The 20,624-nt window shown below is 38.2% G+C and overlaps 1 protein-coding gene across 1 annotated transcript in view; it reads right to left on the bottom strand.

Annotated features, from left to right (window-relative positions):
• Positions 1 to 7,465: 7,465 nt before the first annotated feature.
• Positions 7,466 to 20,624, bottom strand: part of runx1 (RUNX family transcription factor 1) — a 30,559-nt gene continuing 17,400 nt past the window's right edge. Inside the window, exons 6-8 of the mRNA XM_062414657.1 lie at positions 19,848 to 20,051; positions 11,356 to 11,502; positions 7,466 to 11,254 (exon numbers count right to left, since the gene is read on the bottom strand). Of these exons, the coding sequence (XP_062270641.1) occupies positions 10,707 to 11,254; positions 11,356 to 11,502; positions 19,848 to 20,051 (899 nt within the window). The 3' untranslated portion in view covers positions 7,466 to 10,706. The remainder of the gene's footprint in view (positions 11,255 to 11,355; positions 11,503 to 19,847; positions 20,052 to 20,624) is intronic.

Genomic DNA, 20,624 nt, shown 5'->3' with positions numbered 1-20,624 from the left:
ATTTTACTTTGTCCTGCTGTGTAATGTAATTATTGTAACTGTGTTTGCTGCTGTCTTGGTCAGGTATCCCTTATAAAAGAGATCAATGGGACAGACCTGGTTAAATAAAGCCTGAAATTAAAAAAAATAAATAAATAAAAATGGAAAAACATGCAGCATAACAGCTCCACTTCAGTCATGGCTTGGTGTGACTACCCCCAAAACAATGAAAAAATGCCATAATAATTGCCATAAGTGTAGAAGAGCAGTGAACTGTGCTGTGCATGGAGCATATACTGAACTGATTCATATAAAGAAATGTGACATTGAAAATAAAGAAAAACATAGGAAACACAGTGTTCAGAGCAGTTTGACGCCAGAGCTTTTTGCCTACAGAGATTACTTCTACATACATTTACTGTATGTGACAATCTGGCCACGTTTAATATGAATATCTGACATTGTAATATCATGCCTTCCTTATTTTCAGTCATATATATATATACTATTACAATGTTACTGTCATTATTTAGTCAATTAAAATATTTAAATGTGAATATTTAATATTTAATATGAAACAGTAAAGCAGGATTTGAATCAGTGTTAACTTAACATGACTCTGATACTGTACATGCTGCCCCTCAACACTCTTCTAGAAAGCTGGCCAATCAGAGTAGAGTGGGCTTGCCTCTTCTGACAGAAGCTGAACTGAGGGGTTTCATAAAGAGCAAGTATAAGATAAATAATTATTTTTTTTTAAACTGTGAATCATGCAAAGCTACTCTAGCGGATTCCCAGAATAAAATATAGAGCTGGACATTAGCATTATAGGTCCTCTTTAAAGGTGCAGTGTGTAGGACTTTAATGTCATTTAGTGATGATGTTGCAGGTTGCAACCTACTGAGTACCCCACCCTATCCCCTTCCAAGCATGTAAGAGAACCTACGGTGGCTGTGCAAAATGTGGAAGGCCCTCCCTATACCCAGTGTTTGGTTTGACCCTTCTGGGCTAGTGTAGAAACATGGCGGTGCAATATGGTGGAATTGTACCCACTCTATATGTAGACATAAAGCGCCCATTCTAAGGTAATGAAAACACAACAATTATTATTTTCAGGTAATTATACACTAATCAAAACATAGATATGAATATTATATTTCTAGATGTTCCACTTGATGCCACTAAATTCTATACAATGCACCGTTAAGCTTCAACAAGGTTTAGTTGTACCACTCTGATGGCACCAAAATTCATACAAATGCACACAAACCTATTGGATTTTGTATTCGGATGGACCTCTCCTCTTAGATCTGTTCTTTGCCACCCCCTTGCATTCACCCCCTCTGTCTGTCACAGTGATTAATAGGACATTATGTAAATTTCTCTCCCTGTTAATTTCTCTCTCGTTTGTCATTACTCTGGGTCATCAATCACATCTGAAGATCAGCCAAGCGTCAAATTATGGTTGCTGTTGTAAATCAATTTTTATCCATGTTGGTAGGCCAGAAAAGAGAAAACTAGAGCTTTAAGCATCACAACAAGGATTCAAGGATGGTAATTGATGACTAATGATCTTATGCAGAAGCTGATATGTTTTCATGTCCTCACCCCCCTAATGAATATACAGTACACTCAATGAACCTCCATTTAGTAAGACTTAGTCCAGGAACCAAAGGGGAGGTTGAATTATTTATTAGTTCTCTTTAACTGTTGTTTAACCAGGTTTTTTCAGTTACAGTAACTATTTCATACACTTGAAAGTAACTCCAGACCACGAAGAACCATTAACCCTCTAAGTCATGCCAGAAACTCCAACAACAAAATGTACTTAAAGTATCAATAGTTAAAGTGCCAACTCCACAGAAAATCCCTTTGGGTGATATATTAGTAAGTATGACATTGTTAGACGGTCATACAGATGCATCAAGCAAGTGTACGCAGGATTTGGAGGAGGAGCTACTTTGAACTAATTTACTTACTTTTAGGCCCTCCTGTAAGTTGTTTAGAGGAGTGGTGCTGGACCTGTTGTTTGACCCCCTGCAATTAAATCTGATGGGTTGTGACGATTAATAGAGTAGAAAAGAAGAAAAAACTAAGTTCTTTACAAATGTATATTCTATTTGTTGTGCTTATTTTGCATCTGACAATCAGAAATTGGTCTGTTGATTAGGTTTGAATATATACCTATATAACTGTATATTAAAAGTATATATACAAATTAAGAGAATATATAATTGCCACAAAAGACAGGTGATCATAAATAGTATAAAACATTTTTCATAATAAAATAAATAGAAATATATTCTAAGTGAAAAGAATTGTTACATTTTAAATATGTAGTATAAGATATTGACCGTGAATCTGCAAATGTTCACAATATAAATAGTATAAACAATACACGTAATGTACAAGTGAAATAATACAAATAATTGTGATAACATAACACCCATTGTTTGATGTGATGGGTTCACAGGGGTGCAGATGATGTTTTTACGTGAATATAATGTGTAGTGTCTATGGTTCAGATACAGTCTGTGTCGGCATGGTCCCACATTGTTGACCAAGGCCAACGGCAGTTGGGAAGAAACTTTTCTTGTGGAAAGGTTCTGGTCTTGATAGACTGCAGCTTCTTAACGGAGGGGAGTGTTTCAAAAGATTAATGTCTGGGGAGGGATGGGTCAGCTATAAGAGCTTGTCCTGCAGGAGAACCAGGTTGATAGTGTTAAAGGCAGAGCTGGAGTCCACAAATGTAGACTACGTTGTGTACAGACCTGTTTGCTCTGTAGACAAACTGCTGGTGTCCAGGAGAGGGTCTGTGATGGATCTGAGGTGGTACAACACAAGGCACTCAAAGGACTTTATTACCGCAGAAGTTGGGATGACGGGTCTGGAGTCATTTAGTCCTCTGTTACTTGTTTTTTTGGGGATATTTGGATGATAGTGGAGAATTTGAAACAGGCTAGTACACAGTATGTCTCCAGTGAACACTGGAAACAGCTGGTAAGCACAGTACTTCAGGGTGGAGGCTGAGACAGAGTCTGGGCCAGCTGCTTTGCAGACGTTCTGTCTCTTAAACAGCTGTTAATGTCTCTCCACAATGAAGAGAGTCATTGTTGTGGTTGCGGAGGAGGGGACCTCTGAGTAAAGACACTCATAGGTCCCTTTTCCTCTAACTGGCGTAGAAGTATGAAGTAGATTAGAATGTAGGCCGCCATTGTTCTATTAAGTGCCATATTGATTTTCAACCACTAGATGTCACTGTTCAACAAGGATAAATGACTTGTTCACCACTACAGTATACTGTAAGATCATCTCCTCATTCATTGATTTGATAAAAATATTTGAATCACTAAAGGAAATTAGAGAATTTTATACACTGCATTTCATATATATACACAGTAATTTGAAGGTATTTTAAGATAATTTCTCTTAAGCAATGTAACTTAATAATACTGAATGTAAAGGAGCGCAATTTTTTTAACTGAGCTGTCAGGCAAGCTGTTGGTTCTGAATAGGTGGCCCGGCAGAAAAGAGCATCTGTAATCAATTACATCTAAGGTTAATGTAAAATCTGAAAAAAGCTGCAGAGAGTCCCGAGTGAAGATAGCAAATTAGTGCTTTGACAATATGAATCAGCTGTCGATAACCTAAAATAGATATGAGGTCCTTTTGAAGATATTTTAAGGTGAATGTTCATTCTTAATATATTAGTCAGAAGCAAGGTTAGTATTAAGCAATCGATCTGCCTTAATTAACACAAAGCTGACTACTTGTCTCTAAAATTCTTCTGACTTTTCTGGATCCTCTGGCTTATACACAAGGTTTTGTTTCTAATGAAAATTACCTTAAAATATACAACAGTAATTTACCTGCTAAACCCAGAGGAGAAGATTCATCTTTTTTATATTCCCTGTCTCAAACTAAAAGCAAAGTGAACTGTACTCTGGAAGAAGTATAGCACAGTGATGTGCTATTCTTAATAAGTATTATGAGTGATGTAGTTAAAGTATTACAGTAAAAGTACATAAGTATTATGGTTGACGTAGTTAAAGTATTACAGTAAAAGTACTGCAGTATTATGAGTGATGTAGTATGCAGTATTACAGTAAAAGTACTGCAGTATTATGAGTGATGTAGTATGCAGTATTACAGTAAAAGTAGTGGTTTGGTCCTCTGACTGATATATTATTATATATGACATCATTAGATTATTAATAGTGAAGCATCAGTGTTAGAGCAGCATGTTACTGTTGTAGCTGCTGGAGGTGGAGCTAGTTATACAGTATACAGTTAGATAGTTTAATCCAGTGGTTCCCAACCTAGGGGTCATGCTCTTACAAAGGGTCAGCAGACCTGACCACTGAGGGGTCGTGAGATGATTAATGGGAGAGGGAGAAAGAAAAAACAAAGTCCTGATACACAAATATGATTTTCTTTAATCTTTGATTTTTGCTGAAATATTGGTTCCTTTGAAATGAAACCATGTGAGAAGTTTAGAGGGAAAAATCACTATTTGGTGGAGCTGTTAACAACTCATAGACATCTGAAATTTGAGCCCGACTACACACTGCTGTTTGTAAGACGTCAAAAGACAAAAAGGTTGGAAACCACTGGTTTCATCTTTAACAATGTGTTGTATTGTAAAAGCTTGTTATATTATCCATTGTGTCAAATCTTCATCTGAAAAGTTACTAAAGCTGTCAAATAAATGTAGTCAAGTAGAAAGTACAATATTTCCCTCTGAATGTAGTGGAGTAGAAGTATAAAGTAACATCAAAAGGACATACTCAAGTAAAGTACAACTACCTCAAAACTGTACTTAAGTACAGTACCACTGGAAATGAGTTGATAGATCCTAATTTTTCTGTCCCTAAGTGCCATTAGTTTTCTATAAACTTCCAATCATCAAAACCAGTTCACAGGAACCTGAATGACTTGATCACAGCAAACATCATGTCTGCTTTTATGGCTTTTGAATCAAGAACTCTATATGGATAACGGAAAACTCCCCCACAAAAAATCCTTTAATTATATATTTATAATATATTTTATAATATTAAATGGAAGAAATCTAAATAAGGGCAATAGAGAAAGAATACCCTTTTCCAATGCAGACATGTGCAATAGTTGATGTGTGTCAGAATAGGCAAGGAAAAAAGCATGGACTAACAGATTGACAAAATTATAGATAGATTGATAACATACTGTATATGAAGAACATCAAGCAACTTCCAGGTGCTGTAAAACAGAGTACAGTGTTCAAGTAAGTTGATAAGTATAGTGAGGAGACCAGTAGCTGGCCTGTGACTAAACACATTCAGGAACCTACAACACTGTACCGACACTGTATGCATTGTCAGAAGAAAAATAAATCATAGATAATTGGTATTGAATAGGCTTTAAGTGATCCTTTATAGTGATTCAGATCCTTTAATCACTGGGATGACAGTTTTTATGTTATGAGTATTCAGAATTACAGTTCCAGTGAGGGTAAAAAAAATAATATAATAATGGGACACTAAAAATCTCAGTAGACATTCTGAAATTCAAAAATTCAAGTGGCCCTGGGTATTTAATCCCAAAAGGCCCCAACCTTAAAAAGGTTTTGTGGACCACTTTAACATTGTTTTTTATTACTGTATTGACCTGAATATAACATGATATTTTATTATAAAAATTGCCTTTGAAAAAGTTGTAGTCATCTTATAAGTGAAGACTAGACAATTGTGTATTCCCAATACTAGATATTCTTTTTGAATACGCATGTTGGCTCCGATAGAGAGAGTTGTTTGTAGCATTAATGTTGCTAGGCCCACCAACCTGCAGGAGTTTTAATTTGGCTTGTGTTTTTCGTCCAAAAAGGAAATATATTCATGACAAGTGAAAATGAGTCCAAAGCATCTCCTGAAATGTTGACTGCAGAAACGGACCACAGAATGAATCTGTCTTGCTGCCGTGAAGCATGCTTGCTACTTAACCCTCTTCTTTCCCTATGGGTCATTGTTCTTTATCCTTGGCAACATGTTGAGCCTTACCCCAAATGAAGTTCATCTCAGCTTGCTGGTCTACTTAATCTCTCTTGCTCTAATTCAATCTCAGTGTAACGTTGGGAATGTGATCTGTCTCCATTCGAAGGACCTCGGCATCATTTTAATGATGATGTTCTTGTTTTCTGTGTTTCTGTACAATTCAAGGGTTGTGATCTTAGACAAATAGACCTTTGTTTTAGGGCTATATTAAGGCATCAGTCTGATGCAGCAAAGTTCTTGTTAAAAACTCGCATAGGCCAAACCTTTCCGATATTAGAATTGGAGTGGGGGTATGTTAGACAACTTTTGTAAAGGCTTGGCTATGCTAGACAAATGTTTGGTTGAAGTTTAGTCTAAACAGGTGAAACTGTACTTGCGATAAATTGTAGAAATGGGAATAATGGCACACATCTGTGGACGGTCTACCTTCAAAGACATTCACAGTGTGGCAGCTGTTTGAACACTGAAGTACCTGTGTAACGGAATGAAGAGTATGATACAAAGCTTTGTGCCCACTATTGTCCACACACTTAGCCAATCACTGTATAAAGTGTCCATGATTGGGAAATGGTTGTTTTCTGAAAGTTACAAAAATGTTCCAACTTGGTAAAGGTATTGGAGTAGAGGATCCTAGATGCTGTTAAATTATCTGATGTGAACTTTGTCCAAGGCATACTGACCCTTAACTTTCAAAACCAACAATCACACCTGTTAAAAGCAGCTTCTGTCATTGAGTCTCATCCCTCTATGACAGCAGCTATACTTTTTGGAAAACGTTCACCTTTCGGCGTGTTCAGACAACGGTTTGTGAGTAACAGCTTGAAGCATACTGACACATTTGTTTGGACAATTAGATGTAGAGTTGGGAAACAAAGCCTGGGCTTTCCCCAGCTTGGTCTTTATGTGTTCTGCTGTCCTTTCTGATAAGGCTGCCTGAACAGGTTAAGTCCTCCACAAACTACAGGGACTCACTATTTATTCAAGTTTTGAAGGTGTTGAGCATAATAACCAATACCCTCTGTAAACATTATGATGATTTTTGGTGTTGGTTAAATAAGCTGACTAACGTGATACTCTACTTACGCTGTACACTTATTTTCCCAATGTCTGCCTCCACTACAGCAGCTTTTTATATTGTGAACTCAGGCGGCAACCACCACACCTTTATTTAGCAGCCAGTGCGTATATATGTGTGTGTGTGTGTGTGTGTGAGTGTAAACTTGCAGAGACAGCGAGTTAAGGCATGTCTGTTTGGCTGTAGAAATTCCTTCATGTTCAGGAATAGCAAGATGAAATGTTTGTGTGTGTGTGTGTGTGTGTGTGTGTGTGTGTGTGTGTGTGTGTGTGTGTGGGGAAGGGGGGGGGGTTTGGCATTGATACTAGTGTTAGCCTGCTGGAGAGAATTTATATATGGAGAAAGATAAAGAGGTCAGACATTCAATAAATACAGAAAACAGTTGTATTCTCTTCACAAGAATATTTATATAAATCAAAACCAAATGTGAAAAACTCGATGCTGCACAATCAACATTGTCAAAACAAAACTGCTGTGTGTGTGTGTGTGTGTGTGTAAGGGCAATAAAAGCATGATCAAATGCAGGTGTCATTTACAGCCATGGTTATATACAATACTTTAACAGTGGATCATAGTCACACACACTCTCTCTCTCTCTCTCTCTTCATTTCTCTCTCTCTCTCTCTCTCTCTCTTTCACACGCACACACACATGCAGATGCATGAAAGGCTACTGAAAATGGTTTCATAGGAATAAATTAAAATATTTTATAAAACTCCATGCTGTAATAGTTTCTCTGTGTGGTGAGGGAATGAGAGCAGTGGAAGGCCACAATAAGTCATTTTTGAGTAGAGCTGCTGATGGAAGACGGTGGGCCTCATGCAAGAAGCACTAGTACCAACAAATTTGTTGTGGTTGTGTTGAGAGATTTCAGAAAATTTGTGGCATACACCAATTTTCTTGCACTTACAATTTTTTCTGAGGTAGGAATGAAATTCACAAGTTGTCCAGACATGTTGTACCAGTCATGTACAGTCTGTGGCAAAAACATTAGACACAAAATTATAATACCTTAATCTGAATTAAAAGATTCAATTTGATGCTGAAATGAACTGAAATAAAATATATGACAAGATTTGATGATTTTTACTGTCACATTTTATCACAGCAGCTTCTACATTTCTGTAATAGTTGTAAACAGCTGCTTTGCTGTCTGTGCAGGCCTCAGCCTAATATCATGTTGTGTAGCAGTGTAACATCACTTATCGTAGGCTATAATAGTCTCTCCTGTAATATCCTGTAATAGCACTTCACTTTAGAAAGATGTTTTTTTTAGCATAAAACATCACGTCAAAGTATTCCCTCTTCATTTCTGTTACTAAAGTGCTGCTATTCTGACACATCATTGACAGCTGGATTCACATTTTCTAATTGTTTCATGATCTCTGCTAAATTAATTTGCTGTTTTTAGCTCTGCAGCGTGAAATTCTTCTGTTTACTATTTGGTAACATTTTGTGAATGAAGTGAACAGTTCACCTAATATGGAAATTGTATTGGCATTGATTATGTTAATGTTAACAAATCTCATCAATATGTACCCCCCCCCCCCCTCCCCCCCCGATGCAAAGTTGGCATTCATCAGGCTGAGTTTGTTGAATCTGAAGTCAGAGGTTCACGAGAAAAATACGAAAAAATGATCTTGCATGAGGCCCAGTGTGACCAATGTGTTTCTCCTCTGACACATACTATAGTTTAGGCCTCAGCATTGTCTTCTGTGTGAGTGTAGAAATCTGATCAAAATGTTACATCAAATGTAGGTTTGATCAATGCTACAATAAATACTCAATCAAGCAACTTGGTGAGCTGCTAGACTATCACTGCTGTAGAGCAGTCCGGTCATTAATCACTAAGGTTGGTGTCCGGATCCCCGAGTTTCTCCCATGTTCATGAGCAAAACATGACACTAAACCTCAATCTTCTGCTGACACATGTGGAAAAAATATTCTGCTAAAATGTCAAAGCTAAAAAATAAGGCTGGATGACATTTATTGATGGATGATGTTGATGGAATAGGATTAAGTCAGCTTCAGGGACCATGAAAACCTTCAGTGAGTGAAGTGAATGTTTCTGTATTTTCTTCATGAGGTGTGAGTTTTTCAAAAAAAATGCCCACCGGTAATGAGAGAGAAGTTGTGAAAGCATAGAGAATAAACAAATATGGAGAAATGGATGGATGAAGGTAAACACAAACAGGCCATCAAAATATTTGGCAAGAACAAATCATCTATTCACAACACCAATGACGTGTATGACGAAGAAGTCCTTTTATATTACAAAGGAAGCTGAATTGATCAGTTAAGTGCTGTTGCATGCACTTTGTCAGTGTAATAAAGCCTCTCGGTGTTTCTGTCCTTCATTCTATAGAAGCTCCTTTCTGGGGTCCTGTGTCCCTTTCTGTGTGCAGAGAGTGAGACTGGGATGTCTGACTTTATGACCTATCAAGTCAGCTCAGTCCCACTCAGCACTGTTTGTTGGTTAATGTACCTGTCAGTCATTATGTTTGTTGTTCCATTGATCAACATTGTTTGTCAGCTGCCAGTTTTAAACTGGGCCCTCTCTTCTGGTTCCTAGTTGGGTGATGTTTCCTTCCCCAAAAATAATAACCAACTATCACTGAACAATTCAAAAAGTCAGAGCAGTGTCAAAGCAATATTGATAGGTGGCAATCAATATTGCTGCTAACTGGGGGCACCACCATACTATCCTTTCAGTTCTGCCAGGGGTCTTGTGTAGTCCTTGGAGCCATCGGGACTTTATTGTAGCAACCGATTGCACCCTGTAACCAGACAAGTACTCCATGTTTTGAAGTCACATTGCTGATATGACCTGGTACATTTGGGATTTTTGGATGAGCGTATTAGGTAATGCTACATGTGATTGCTAACAAAATATATTAATTGACAGATGTTCTGTACTATGGAAGACTGAGGAAAATATGTAAGAAAAGTATCATCAGTAAATAATATGGATCACACTCAAGTGACTATAATTTACATATGGTCCGTTAAAAGAGAGGTCTGGTGATATTCTATATGTTTCTTATTTTCAACAAATATCATGTGAAGAGCCAAACCAACAATGAATTGATTCACTAACAAGTATTTTGTGTACTTACTAGAAAACCAAATGTGGATTAATTCGCCATTAAAAATAATCCCTGACAAATGTACCATTTCTTACTGTTTCAGCAATTGTTTGGTAAAAACTACAGTGACCAACTGTTTGGAATTACTGAGCGTTTTTGAAAATGAAACTTTATATTTGTTGGCCCAAAACCAATTGGCTTGTGGCTGAGAGGCAGAGACATGGGAGTGAAGTCAAAAAGTACTGAGAGATGAACTAACACATTATTGGGTATGTTTTTTTCATGAGATTACTTGACAGTAAAAGAAGTATACAATAGCACCGACTTTAGCCTATTATGTTGACACATTATCTTTAATATAACATTGACTTATTGCCCTTAATGTCTCTATCATATTTTGGATTGTTGCGTATTTAAGTGTTCATTGATGTCAGTTTACTCCACCCTTGTCGGTGTCGGTCATCACATAACCAGGAACACCTTATATGAATGCACCCGTTGTGCATCATTCAGTGTTGGTCTACCACCTCAGCTGGTTCAGTAAGGTCTCCACACAGCTTCAGCTGCTGCCATGTTTGTAGGGGAGCTACTGTGGCTAGACTCCACCTCCACACCCACTCCTTCATTCTGATTGGGCAAAGAGGGGTGTAGTAGGGAGGAGCCTGTGGAGGCGTTGGTGCACGGTGGCAGGATCCTTGGTGGGGAGCGCGAGTCGCCTCCACTTCCTCCTCCAGCCATCATGGAGAACTGGTAGGAGCCAGCAGCGGTGGAGTAGTACAGGTGGTACGGTGAGGAGGTGGACTGGAAGGGCCCGTTCTGAGCCTGGTGGGGGGTGTTCGCAGGGTAGGGAGGAGGCAGGTAGGTGTGGTACCTCCCTGCAGGTGTGGTTGCCATGGCTGTTGCCATGGTGATGCCGAGGGCGCTGTTGGAAACTGGGTTGTGGGATGGGGCGTAGGTGAAGGCAGCTGCAGTGGGAGGGTAGTGCATCCGTGGGTCAGAGAAGCGGGAGTCAGGCAAGGATGGGAGGGAGGTAAAAGGTCGTTCTAAGGTCATCCTGGGATCACCAAACGCTGTGAGGTCAGGACCTGAGAGAGAGCAAACGTCAAAGGTTACTACCTACTTATCTCATCACTGATGTTCTTCTTTGTGTTTTCTCTGTGTGTACATGCTCATGTATGTGTGTTACCTGTCAGTCGTGACGACAGCTCACTGAGTGAGGAGCGACCAGGGGAAAGGGGATTGGCTGAGTGGACGCTGGGCGCAGTTATCTGACCAAGGTAGGGATACGACTGGTCGTAGGACCAAGATGGAGACGACTGCATCTGTCTGGAATCTGAGAGAGAGAGAGACAAAGAGAAAAAGAAAGATTAATCATTGAAACCTTCAGAGCTATAAAGCAATTATTTTTCTTTCAATTGAGAGAGCTTATTTTCAGTTGACACACCAACTTTATTGATAATATTAATTAATTCTATTTTCAAAGTTTTGTCTATCTATCTTTCTAATATAAATTAGAACAGTAAAGTGAGATCACAGTATAATTGATGCTACAAGGTAAAATAATAAATAACACAAGCAGACAAATGATCAGACAGGTTTCAAACAAGCCAACAGTTGAATCTGATTATTTAAACCAGAGGATCATTAACTTTCTCTCTCATGCCCCCTTCAGGAACTCATAAAAATATCATCAAAATGTTTATCAATTGGTAAAAATATTGGTAGAACTAGTACAATTTCATCAAGAAAATGTGTTTCTTATTAGTTTTTGTGTTTTGCAAATAAAAAAGATGCAAGTTCCATAAAATATTAAGAGTCTGTGTGTAATTGCATTATAGGCTTCTTCATATATATATATATATATACATGTATATATCATCTGTTAAAACTGTCTCCATGTTCTACTTTACATGTTGTTTTCCTTGCCTCCCGCTGCAGTAGCTCTATGCCCTGCCAGAGCCCATCATGCAGTTTGGAAATCACTGAGCTATGACTTTATTTGGAGGTACAATCGGAAGAGAGTACACCCAAAAATGTCGGCAATAATCCTTCATTGCAAAGGAAAATTGTGTGCACGCATCCATGGTGAGTACCGTTTGCTTTTGTTTTCTCTTCCAAATTAATTTGAATCATCTGAGTTTGTAATCACTGGTGATCACAGTATTATCACATGTTGCAATAAATAATTTAATAGAAGGACTTCAGCTGTAAATTGATGGACACTGTCTGATTCTGATAACTGTAAATCATATCTATTAGAATGTGATGTTTAAATACAGTCTGACTGCAATGAACTTTGTCTTGAGACAGAAGTTGTTGATAGTGAAAGAAACAGAAGAAAGAGAGGTGGAGAGAAGAGGAAGCAATTAACTTAGTGTGGGGGTGGACGGATGAAGGGGAGGGCTGTGTGTGTGTGTGTGTGTGTGTGTGTGTGAGTGTGTGTGTGTGTGAGAAAGAGTCAGTCAGTTCTTTCATTCAACCCAGTCGTTTCCCCACAGTCTAATAAATGGCACTGATCACCCACAGACTTGCAGACAAGAGTGTGTATGTGTGTGCATGTGTGTATTTGCAGACAGACGAGGAAGCAAATTGTACACAGCAGCCAAGACGTCAATGAAGGCTTTTCAAGTCTAGCCAAGAGCCCTCCCAAGCACTGGCGTGTATATGTGTGTGTGTGTGTGTGTGTGTGCTGTATCTGGGTGGTGGTGAAGCCCAGGCCCTGTGCCAAGCCCCCTCCTTTCCTTGCTTCTCTCCCCCAGAAGAGTGCTCTAATGTGGGGTAGGGGAGTCATAGATGGTTGGCTGGTTGGAGATAGAACTAGAGCATATAGAGGCATTTCTGTGGTGTCATTGTACTACCATTTTAACATTTTACACTTCTTACAGAGCCAGGCTAGCTGTTTCCCCCTGCTTCCAGACTGTATGGTAAGCTTAGCTAACTGTTTCCTGGAAAGGCTTCATATGTAGCATACACATAAAAGAGTAATATTTCCTCTTCTAACTCACAGCAAAAATGTGAAGTAAGTGAGTATATTTCCCAAAATGTGTGAAAATTCATTCCTGCTGGCATTTTTAGAGCTTTAATCTTTTTGTGGACAAAGCATGAATGGTTTAGATGGGTGTTTTAGGCTCATCATGACATCTTGATTTGTTTTGAATTAAGGTCATGCTATATTAAAGTCATTAGCACCAGTGTGTGTGACAAACATGAATATTTGTTAGTGAGGTGTATCATACAGAGAATGGAGAATTACAAGAAGGCACATGATAGTGTCACAGCCTGGACTGGTTGTGATATGATTATTCACAAAATAAAATAGAAACATGCACTGTGTAAGCACAGGGCCTTAAGGCAGTTATAATGTCAGCTGATATTGGGCTAAGATTTGCATATTCCCAAACAAAGTCCCAACTGATCTTTTGGTAATCCAGTTTTGGGTGGTGTACAGCAGCCAATCCAGGGCCAGTAGTACAGGCTGTACAGCACAGGAAAAATATGAGCTGAATACATTTAATAAAGAACGAGATAAAGCACAAAGCAACACAATGGATTTAAATTATACAGAATGAACAGGTCTTGGTCTTCGTTTGGTGCTGATTTAATGGAACAGTTTTATTAATCTGCTCTTTACCTTATATAGTTGCTTTTTGTGGTTTTATGTTTTTAAAGGTGTTAAATATGTCTTTTGTCTTCATGTGTCCATGTGTTATTAAATGTGAACACAGCTGATCTGTCGAGAGAGGGAAGAGTGTGTATTTGGAAATGAAAACCAAACTGATTTTGATTCTGATTGTAACATCAGTATGTAATGCTTCCTAAATTCCTCATAATGTGAATATAACATATATGTTTCGTACCTAACTATATTTCATCCAATTGGGATATACTATAAATGTTTTATTCTTAATGACATTGTCACATTGTACATATGTTTATGGGGTGGGGGGTCATGTGTGTGTGTGTGTGTGTGTGAGTGTGTGTGCATGTCTGTGTATCTTTGCAGCTAATCTCACATACTACTGGACTACACATTTATGCTCAAGGACCCCTTGGGGTTGCAATTTTTCTTTTTTTTTGGAAAAATGTAACATCATTCTTTATGAGCCCATCACAGAGCTGAGACTTTTGTCTTTTCAGCTCCTCGCCATTATATAATATGCATTTTGACATAGCAAAAGGATTTTCCAGCAATTGGCTAAAAACAAGGCTTGTTTGTAGCAGGCCACATGTTGGTCAAAAACTGACATCCACAGAAAAGTTTGGTCTTGTCTTGAACTGGGGCATCTTCAGATTAATTTCATACCTGATAAGTTATGATCCACTTAAGTTAGGCATGATACCACACGAATAAATCCCTGTTTCTGTCACTTTGCCATTTTGACTGTACACACCTGGCAGAGATCTGCAACCTACTGAGTCTACTCTTCTAAGTTTTGTTTCATTGTTAGTTTGTTACACAATAACACCTCATATCCAATACTATCTGAATATCCTGTTCACACATTTGAATTGTTTATGCTTAAGCCCACATCGACTTTCATTTCATCTGGACCCTTTTTCATGTGACACTCACTCTGAGTATTTTACATCTGTTAGGAGCTGTGCAAAGGTTTGGCAGCAGAGGGAACATAGTTTTACTACACTGCCACACATGTGCAGACCAAAGCTTCAAAGCTTTCATGCAAATGAACAAATATGTATACATTCACATGCATGCACGCACAAGGACGTTTAAAGCAAAACAACAAAACAACATGGAACAACATATACACTATTACTGAGAAAAAAATTAGAGAAGTGAAAAAAAGAAAGACAAATATTAAAGGAGAAATGAAAACTAAGCAGGGGGGGTGATGATGGGGGAGGAGAGAGAGTAGAGAAAAAAGGAATGAAAGGGGGAAGAGAAACAAAAAGAGATTGAGGTCTTGAACAGCTTAATAACATGTTGCTATTTTCATTTTTTAGAGGGATCAGAAAAACACAGAACACAGAGAGCTACCTCTCAGTCTCCCCCTCCGTCTACAACTACATAGTTCTTGTTCTCAGTCTACTACTTTACACTTGCTATTTGTTTTAAATTTCAGCTCCTTGCCAGTCTGAAACTTTGCTGATTTTCTATTGCAAAGAGTGAAACCTACATGCAAGCATGAGAAGAGACTAGAAGCACCAGTAGATCAAAGAAGCTCCTCTCACGAGTAGGAAACTTTCCATTAGCCAAGCTTTAGCATTTTCACAGGTAAATCGAAAACAGTGACTCTATTTCACAGCTGTGTGCTTTAAGCTGCAGGTTCTCTAAAGGCCACTAGATGCTGGCTCCATTCAAATGTGGCCCTCCTGCAATCCTGCCTCTTAGAAATGATATTTGTATATTTCCCCATTACATTGCTGGATTATGTTCATGATTGAGGAAAGCATGATATTTTTGTGTATTTCTAGTTCTACAAAGCATAGGACGTTAACACCAGAGAACAAGGTTTGCATCCTGAAGTCTGTGAGTGGTTGTTGTTAGGCAACAGAAGAGCACTGCAGACTTTCTGTCTTAACAATAACCATGATCTTTTCCCAACCACAGTGGCACAGTGGCTTGGAGGATAGCAATGAAATTCCAGATTGCAAACAAACTCTCCCCCTGCCCTTTCAAGTGAGTAAGATGATCTATGGTGGCTGCAAAACTGGCAAAAAATGCTAAAGGCCTTCTCTAGAGCCAGAGTTTTATTTGTCCATTCTGGGCTACTGTAGGAACATGGTGGTGCAACAAAGTAGTATGTAGGGAAGAGGACCCTGTAGATATAAAGGGCTCATTCTAAGGTAACAAAATCCTACACACTGCACCTTTAATGGTCTGGATTTTGTATGCTTAAATTGCTGTTTCTTAATGTTTGGATATGTATTACATATGTTAAAGTCTTATTTGCTAGTTTAATTATTTTTAGGTCTATTTGTAACTGTAAAATAAAATAAAAAACTATTGTATATCTAGTATTTATATATTTGCATGTATTTGATCTATGTTATAACATACCTGAACTACTTTCATCTTTTCAAGGAGATAATTTGGGTGGAGCTACTTTTATTCTCTTAGATGGCCATGAGTTGAACTAAACTTAATCTTATTTAGAAAACCTGTAAACTACATGCAGGGAAAAAAGTTAGTCGCCCCAAAACTGAATTATAAACTATAAAAAAAACTCCTTCAACCACTAGTGACAAAGCCACAATATGCGTCATATCCATCATATCAGTGGTGGACCAGACTTGAAACTGATTGGGAATTCTTTGTAAGAGGAATACAAGTTTTTTTTTTTTTTTTGTTAAGGCAAATTCCATGTTAAAAGTTATACATCCAATTTTTTTCTCACAGGGGCACTTCCTGTCAGCTAACTCTCATTTCCTCCTTATGACATGACTTGCTTCCTCACTTATGGACACACACACACACACACACACACACATGCAAATGCAAACACATAGAAAAAAATACTGTTTCAAACTGCACTTCAACAGTTGTGTATGCCTGCGTAAACACACTCTGCGTCACTACCAGTGAAGGCAGTAGAGGAACAGATACTTCTGGGGCCACATGGAGTATCCACAGCAACCACAACACACACTCTCTCTCACACACACACACATCACACACATACACAAACACACACAAAGACCACAATGGATATCACTAAAACCACAAAGAGGAACAGTGGGGTTGATGCAAGCTGAAGTAAGCCATGAGCAACTTTGGGAACACACACACACACACACACACACACACACACACACACACACACACACACACACACACACACACACACACACACACACACACACACACACACACACACACACACACACACACACACAGTGTTATGTTGTTAGACATATAAATGTTGTTGTATTCAGTATTAACCTGCTCCTCAGTGGCGTCCACAGACTCTTTAAAGGACAGGATCACAATTTCTCAAGTGTGTCTTAAAAAAACATTTAGGTGTCCATATGAACACAGAAAGAAGTTTTCCTCATTGTAATCATCATACTGACTGTTAAAAGATCCCCTCTAAATCTGCTTTCAATTCAATGCTTTACTGAAGAGTTGATGACTGTTGATGCTGGGACATAGAGCAATGGTTTATTCTGAGTATTCTGATGCCAACATCTAGAGGTCATTAGCGGTATTGCATCTTAAAGCAATAGTTTTGGAAAATATGCCAATCTGCTCTCTTGCTGAATTGGATGAGAAATCTACACTACTCTCATGCCTGTCAAATATGTTAAATATGTTACCAGCTGGTTTGCTTACCTTGAGCATAAAGACAGGAAACAGGGGAAAACACTTAACAAGTGTTTGTCTAAAGGTAAAAAAATATCCACATACCAGCACATCTAAAGCTCATTAATTAACAACTTATATCTCATTTGTTGAATCCATACTGAATCTGTAAGAAATAATCTGGTACATAAAACCCTCATTAAACCACAGCCACAGTCATTTTTGATATTGTATTCATCAACACAATTTAGAAGAAGTGGTAGGCAGATATATTTATCTTTGGACAGACTCAGGCTTGCTGTGTCCCCCTGCTTCCAGTCTTTACAGTCTTTATGCTAAGTCTGCCTGTTGCTTCATTTTTAACAACAGGTTTTGAGAGTGGTGTCAATCTTGTGATCAAACTCTTTGTAAGAACCTGAACGAGTTTTATGTCAAACTAAGTAACATGTCAAATTATTCCTTTAAAGACTTAAAGGCTGGTAGTTACTGATTGGTGTTTGGCAGCATTGGTGATAAACCAGTATTAGTGTTGACAGGTGGCAGGATGATGATGTTTCTTCCAAATACACTGTTAAAAAATCTGGTTGCTTTTAGTTGTATCAGCCTGTATGTAGGGAGTGTGACTGCAACCAAAAAGGGGAACAATTATTTTTGTTTTATTTTTAAATCATTGGCTAAAATGATTTAGTCATTCACACTAACAGATATCTCCATGCAACAACCCACAACAACCCATCTCCACCCAACGCGACAAATATAAGATAAAAGTCCAAAAATGGAAGAAATGTGAGCATCACTTTATGCGCTACAGCAATCATCTAATCTACTGACATCACCAGCTGGGTTGTTGAGTAATGATTAGTTCTCGAAATGAAGTTAGATTCTGAAAAGTGGCCGAAGAGGAAAGTTCTTCATGTTCTTTGTTAGAAGGGAAAAACACACTTATGATTGGTTCGATTTATTCTCCAAAGCTCTACTTTTGTTTTGACAAGTAACGCGCAGAATTATCTTTAGAAAGCAGGACAAGATAAACATGGCATGACAGTAGAAAACAATGCATCACTAACATTAGCTAGAAACTCAGTTCTCATGTAAAGACATGTCTGAGAGTTTCCTGTTTTCTAAAGGAGTTTTGAAGCCTACAAAAATGATTGCCTCACTGGATTGTGTTTAAGCCTACAGAAGCTGCTGAAAAAAAAAGTTTCTCAATACTAAAAGCTTTGGCTGTTACTCAGAGTGTAAAACGAGTCAGCCATTAATTGCAGGGTTGGTGGCTAAATCCCCCCCTACTCCCATCCACATGTTGAAGAGTGTCCTTAAGCAAAACAGTGAGCCCCAAATGACATAAAAGATAAGATCACACTGAACAGTCCAGTGAGGGGTGAGGAAGACATCCAGCACCATCTTCCATTTCAGTGTAATGTAAGAGACCGTGGTCCTTTTTTTAATTTTTTTAAATTATGCTCTTGTCTTTTATATCCACCTTATAAGTTGAGTATCAGGTGGTGTTGCTGTTTGACAGTGTAGCATTAAGTTCCCCCTCAATGCTCAGCAGCAGTGAGCTCAGTGCTGCTACTGCTGGACAGATGATATCTTATCTTTTATGTCATTTGGGGTTCACCGTTTTGCTTAAGGACATTTCAACATGTGGATGGGAGTAGAGGGGGATTTAGCCACCAGCCCTACAATTAATGGATGACCCATTTTACACTCTGAGCAACAGCCATAGCTTTTAGTATTGAGGAACTGTTGTTCAGCAGCTTCTGTAGGCTTAAACACAATCCAGTGAGGCAATCATTTTTGTAGGCTTCAAAACTCTCAGACATGTCTTCACATGAGAACTGAGTTACTAGCCATGTTTATCCTGTGAATGTCTTTATATTATATTATATTATATTATATTATATTATATTATATTATATTATATTATATTATATTATATTATATTATAGTATATTATATTACATTATATTATATTATATTACATTATATTATATTACATTATATTATATTATATTATATTATATTATATTATATTATATTACATTATATTATATTATATTATATTATATTATATTACATTACATTATATTATATTACATTATATTATATTATATTATATTACATTATATTATATTATATTATATTACATTATATTATATTATATTATATTATATTATATTATATTATATTATATTATTATTTATTTTAATGCAACTTGTCAAAACGTGGTTCACATCCATGTATTTGAACCAAGTCTCAGCTCTGTAGCAGAATGGCAGTGATAGTCTAACCAAGTGAACATATAGTATGTTTTGGTCAGACTGGTTGAATCTTTGGCATTTTAATTAGGAAGATGGAATTCTTTTATTTGCCTCTTTTCCATTATTAAGGCTGGTAGGATGTAAACTTACCAGCAGTTATCTGAGCGTGTGTGGGGCTAGAGAAAGGGGCAGAGTTGAGCGCTGCAGATTGGCGGGTGTTGGCGGAGGGTTGATGGTGATGGTGGTGAGGAGGCGTCACCCTCATTGAGCCCCGTCTCAGCTGTTCCAGCTCCGTTAGCCTCTCGGAGAAAGCCAGAGAGCCGGACTTCACCTCATCCATCTTCTGTCGATGACCTGGGAGAGAGATCATTTATTTATATTACTTCCTCGCACCACATACCTGCAGTTTCAGTTGAAAATGGCCAAAGTGTGCAACACAAAGATATCTACATGTGATTTGTGAGCAGATCACTTTATGTTTGTAATCTGATTACATAATCCAAGGATTACAGTAACAGTTACAACCCAACACAGGCTTTAACAATGTCTCGGCAATGTTAACATATTCTGTCTGCTATTGCATTCGGGAATCTGACGATGGGCGCCGCGCAGGGGTCTGGCTGTCTCCCTGTGCATGTGTGTGTGGTGGTCTGTCACGCTGTCTGTGGTGCTGGCTGTACTTCAAAGCCCTGAGAATAAGCTCCAGTTACAGGCACTTCCTCCCAATGGGGGAAGTGTGCATGAGTGTGTATTTATACCGCGCGTGTGTGTGTGTGTGTGTGTGTGTATGTGTGGGCGAGTTAGAGACGAGTGATGGTTATTCACAGCTGAGCAGAGCTGGCAGGAGTCTTCCTCTCTTTTCTGTCACCTCTCGCTACTCCTGATTTGTCTGACCAGTGTCACCCAGTTCACTTCACTGCTGTTTAA

Source organism: Scomber scombrus, chromosome 24 (assembly GCF_963691925.1).
Source record: "Scomber scombrus chromosome 24, fScoSco1.1, whole genome shotgun sequence".
Taxonomy (NCBI): Eukaryota; Metazoa; Chordata; class Actinopteri; order Scombriformes; family Scombridae; genus Scomber; species Scomber scombrus.
Note: the sequence above shows the minus strand (reverse complement) of the source record. Positions and strands in the feature narration are given on the sequence as shown.